Source organism: Fulmarus glacialis, unplaced genomic scaffold (genome assembly GCF_000690835.1).
Source record: "Fulmarus glacialis isolate BGI_N327 unplaced genomic scaffold, ASM69083v1 scaffold48598, whole genome shotgun sequence".
Lineage (NCBI taxonomy): Eukaryota > Metazoa > Chordata > Aves > Procellariiformes > Procellariidae > Fulmarus > Fulmarus glacialis.
Genome location: NW_009227241.1, coordinates 3,927 through 9,223, shown reverse-complemented (window position 1 = coordinate 9,223; position 5,297 = coordinate 3,927). Strand labels below are relative to the sequence as shown.

The 5,297-nt window shown below is 37.0% G+C and overlaps 1 protein-coding gene across 1 annotated transcript; it reads right to left on the bottom strand.

Moving 5' to 3' along the window:
* Window positions 1–4: 4 nt before the first annotated feature.
* LOC104080621 (toll-like receptor 10) lies at window positions 5–1,207 on the bottom strand (the record flags this gene model as incomplete). The annotated part of the gene is made up of 1 exon (XM_009583076.1): window positions 5–1,207. A coding segment is annotated over exon 1 (1,203 nt), but the record flags the coding sequence as incomplete, so codon positions are not given.
* Window positions 1,208–5,297: the final 4,090 nt, after the last annotated feature.

Sequence of the window (5,297 nt, the reverse complement as noted above, 5' to 3'; positions counted from 1 at the left end):
TTACCTTGGAAAGGCTCTCAAATTTATTCCTCTCCAAAATAAGTAATTTCAGATCTGTCAGAGTGCCACAATTCTGGAACAATTCATCCGTCAGGGCATTGTGAGAAAAATTTAAATACTGAAATGAGCTTGTTCTGTTGGGGCAAAGCATGTGTGGCATGTATGCATCATATATTGTCAAACTGGCAATATTCATCTCTGAAAACTGTCTGTATAGAATCTCCTGGTTGAAATAATAAACTTTGTTACGAACGTGCTCCAAAGTTAGCGTTTTCATGGAGCCACCCAAAGATACTAATTGTTCCAGAGAGCTTAATAAGGGTAGAAATTCATACTCAGTCAGCTCCGCCAGTGGTCCACGAAAAGTCAAATTTCTCACAGTCAAATGCTCCACAGGTGAATACCAAATAAACAGGAAAATTTCCAAAATGATAGCCCATTGTAAATCCACAGTGTCAAGCATCAGAGCTCTTGTCTTGGTTTTCTTCAGAAGCATTAAAGAAGGAGAGGGGAAATCTTTGTAGCTCAAGGTATATCTTAAGTTAACTATTTTTAAGTTTTCTGAAGTGCTCATTCCATCATACAAGAGGGAAAAACTGAAGTTTTGGGTTGCTGCAAAAACAATATGGAGGCTCCTTGTATTCAAGGCTGTCAGACTCTGAGGCTCATACAGAGAAAAGTCTTCTAAGGTTAGGAAGACAGTGTGCAGCTGCAAATGTATGATATACCTGAAGTCTGACCTTCTTATCATTGTGGCACTTAATCCCAGGTACTCCAAATGAAACATGTTCCTGAATTCCTGACAGATGGGCAGGGCACTAAACTTATTGAAAGAAAGATCTAAATGTCTAAGACATTCAAGAGTTTGACAGTAAACTTTCAAAATGTTATTATGAGATATATCTAAGTATTGTAAATCTTGATTAAAAATGAAGACAGTGAAGTCAAGCTCCGTAATTAGATTATGAGAAAGATTTAATACTTGAAGGTCAGAAAGATAAATAAATTCTGAGATACTAAGTCCAGAGATCCTATTACGTGATAAATCTAATACATGAGTGTGGACTGGAATGTTTTTTGGAACATTAGTTAGCAAATTGCCTGAATAATTTGCAATAAATTCATTTTCCACAGTTGGCTGGATATTATTCCACAGCATGAATGTAAAGACACAAGCAAAGACATAGATATTTGTAAGGGGTCCCATTATGCCTTCCAGGTTTATTTTGGTTCCTTACAGAAACACAGAAGCATATCTTTGTTTGCTGTTCAATATGTCTCACTGATGAGTCCAGCCCTATGAAAAGAAAACACATGGAATTTCCTGAAATTGTTGAACTGCTGAATTTGCTTTTTATTGCTAAAATAAAATTCCATACAAAATATAGGTAATAAAAATTTTATTTTTACATACTCTTGTTCTAAGTTCCTATCAATCCTCCTTACCCTTATTCTTTAATTCCAATTACTGATTTTCTCAGCTAAGTAGAAATTAATTCCTTTATAATTGGAGGAATACAATCAGTGGCAAGTTAAAAAAACCAACCAAGATGTTAAGAAACAAAAATTTCTCAACAATTTTCAAAAATTCAAAACTGGTACAAACAGACATCAATGCATTTAGGAGTAAAGGACAACACAACAAGTTCCCTATACCCCATGTCCACACACATCTGGGGACAGAACTCCAAAAGCCCCATGGGCCCTAACGGGAACGCCAAAGGATATTCCTCTTCACATCCCAAAGACCCAGGACACAGCCATGCACCCCCTCAGCATCAGCTGATCGGAAAAGCTGATCAGCTTTGTCTTTGCTATAGCACAAAGACATAGAGGTCCATTTTTCCAGAAAGCCAAGAAGCTTGAGGAGGAATTATACTGTCTCATGAATATTGTAATGCCAGTCTGTCCAAAAGCATACTAACAGGAAAACCACAGCATAACCGGACACTACGTATGAAGCACTCGTACCCAAAATCTGAAAGAAAACACACGATGCCTCCAAAGACTCCAGGATTTCCTAGGTGTCCTAGGAAACATCCTACATTTTCCAAATTACCCCACAGTTGCAACTCGACAAAAAACCTCTCTAGAAATGGTGAGGGACAATGAGTCTAGTTCTAAGGATCAAAAAGCCCAGGGAGGGAAAGATTTTGTGGATATGGGAAATGGTCCAGTAGAATTAATATATGGTCATGTCTACCAATAGCCTACATAGATTTGGAGAGGCATCAGTCCTATCATGATTATCCTGGGCATTACTCTCTTGTCATCAAGCATTTAACACAACACACAGACAACCTGAAGTATGAGCAACTTATAAACTGTTTCAGGAGACAAACAGCCCCAATTTTTTTCCTGTGCTGATTTTGTTTGAAAAAAACCCAAAGTTTTAAAATTCTGCCCAGTGTAATCTTTTGTTAAATAAAAACCAAAAGTTCTAGGTTATAATTAGTCCCCAATAATTTGATTGACTGATATCAAAACTCATCCCTTCCCCTCCAAGTCTCCTACCAAGCTTAATCAAGTTTTCTTTCAAATAAGTAAAGCAAAAATACGTGTAATTAACATCACCAAAAGCAATAAAAGAATAATCAGTAAAGTGTAAATTTCTACCTCAATAGAATCCAATTGAGAGGTCAAATTCTGTCTTCAGAAAGTTGTGCTAGGGTATCCGAGTACAGAATAGAAATGAAGCTGGGATGGTTGTTCAAAGTACAATATCACTCGCAAGAAGAACCAAGACAAGGAAATCTGACCCAGCTTTCTTCAAGGAGCAGTTGACCCTGTTCTTCAGAGTCCGGCTGGTAAAGAACCTCTTGAATCACATAAACTTTGATCTGGAACTATCTGGAGGAACTTCCCCCTGGGCAAAAGGGATGTCAGGAACAAAGCAAGAAATGTTCTGAAGGGAGAAAAAAACAATGGTCCATACTCCATTGCCAGATGAGTTTTAATTTACTGTTCATGCTACGCTATACACTGCAAGAAAGGACGATCCATGCTGTATAGCATTGAAGAGTGCCACAGCCAAAGAAAAAAGCAGATATGTGTAGCAAAGCAATACTAAAGATCAACGGTTACCCCTCCAACACCATTTTATGATGGTACTAAATTAGAGTTGGCTGAGAATGAAAATTGCCATACCAAACATTTTTTCCTTTCTTCTTTGTTGAAATTCAACATACAGATGATCACTTTCACTGAAATTTCAAAATGCAAGAATATCTTCCAACAGTGAAGAAACACCAGCACCTGGGATTTGATAGAGTCCAAAATACACACAACAAAAAGGATAAAGAAAGTAAATAATGGAGCAAATATAACCCACCTTTTGTGAATGGAATTAATCTCTGATCGAAGAACCAGCAAAAGACCTCTGCATCCTCGGTTAACATCCTCAAAACAGAATTTCAAACATATGTAATCTTCAAGCTGGGGAATCTCACATGAGATGCTAATTCCTTAATAATTACTACCTCAGGATGTAGAAAGAACAGGGTTTTCTTATATAGGCTATACAATTTTTTTTTCCTACAATGCAGGTATTAAGAGCACAATGAAAGTAAACTTTTAACAGTCCAGACTCAAAATATATTTACTTCTGTAATATTTACAGAAGTGTATGGTTTAGGATGAAATAAACCTATCTATGGTACAGAATATTCACCAAGGCAAGTTTATTTAAGTAATTCTGCTAATTTCATGTCTGCTTCTGATGGTTACACAGAAGATGTAGAAATTCATCAACCGCATCTCCTCTTCCGCACACACAGAAAAGAGGAAGCAGAACCTGGACCACCAACTTCTCTTCATATCAAAATCTCTTGCAGAACTCTACCCTGCTGAGTTATTTTCCTCAGCAAGCAGACTAATTAATGTAGCACATTGACAGATGACAAAAGCTTAGATCTCAAAGGCTAGTAACAGGGGCAAACTGGCACAGTTCAAAACCTTTACAAGTCAGTCATCTTTACACTAGAGATGCCTCGGAGTTTTTCAGGGATGCCCCGCATTGTAGCTTTCTTCAAAAAATGATAAAAAATGAACTACAGAGAATATTCACTATGATATGAAAGCTGTAAAGAAGCCATGAAGAACACAGCAACACAGGGCAATCTGGGGATGGACGAATCCAATAAAGAAGCCATTCAATTAACATCTTGAATAGGGACATGAGCCTAGTGAGCAAATCAACAGAGTAGAGAGTGAGTGCATCGCAAAGGCAGATGTAAATAACCAAAACCAACACCTCACTCCCATAAGCCTCCGAACTAATACGACATGCTTCAGTGATTAATTAGCAAGGAAGAAAGAAGCAGAGATGAATGAAGATTTATTTAATCTTCATTAATTTAATCTTAAAATTCATTAAGTATGTAATGAATTCTTCAGATATTAGCAAACCAGAGGGAGAGGGGGCACTTTGGCCTATTCTGGACTCAGTCTAGAGCTTACTCCACCCCATAAAACAGCATCTTGGAGGAGAGCTGAAGGCAAGAAGGGATTCAGCTAAAGAAAGCTGGGAAGTATGAAAATTTATTCTAGATAGCGGTGCCGGCTATATTTCAAGATTGCATTAGATTCCTTTTTAAACTTCTCTTTTGCAATTACCTTTTAATTTTGTAAAAAAGAATTTAACCATTTGCTTTGCTGAAAGAAAATGTCTGTTTTTCATTTTGAGATTGATGAGTAAGACAGTCTGAACAGAAACTGAACTGAAACCATTCTACTTTCGTTGGTGCAGCGAATCTGAGTAATACATTACAGAAAACTCTTTGACCCAAGACAAGACCGGGGATCATGAATGTTTCTCAATAAGCAGCAGGAGTCTGCTTGTCAGCTGATACTGTCTTGTCTTCAAGTTAAAGGAGAAGTTCCCGTTGCTGGGCATTAATCCATGAAAATGAACAGACTAAGGCACTTGTTGACAGAACAATAATATCACAATTAAATTGAGAACTAAATTATGCAAACCAGTGGCAGTTTTACTTCCAATATAATCCATGAAAAAGCTTTGTTGCATGGACAAAATCAAATACACCATCAGCTTTCATCAGAACTGACTCCAGTGCACACAGAACTGTAAAAAGCAAAAGTATCTATACCTTTAGTTGCAGTACATTTAATTTCCTTACCACCCTTCTTTATGAGACTTTAAAATACATTCAAGGAAGCAGTTTGCCATAAAGAAAAATTTGCAGCTAGTTAAAATAAAACTTATACTCCTGAATACCTCTGTTAAATCATTAGGAACATTGCATAATGTTACTTTTACTAACAAGTTCAGCAAAGCT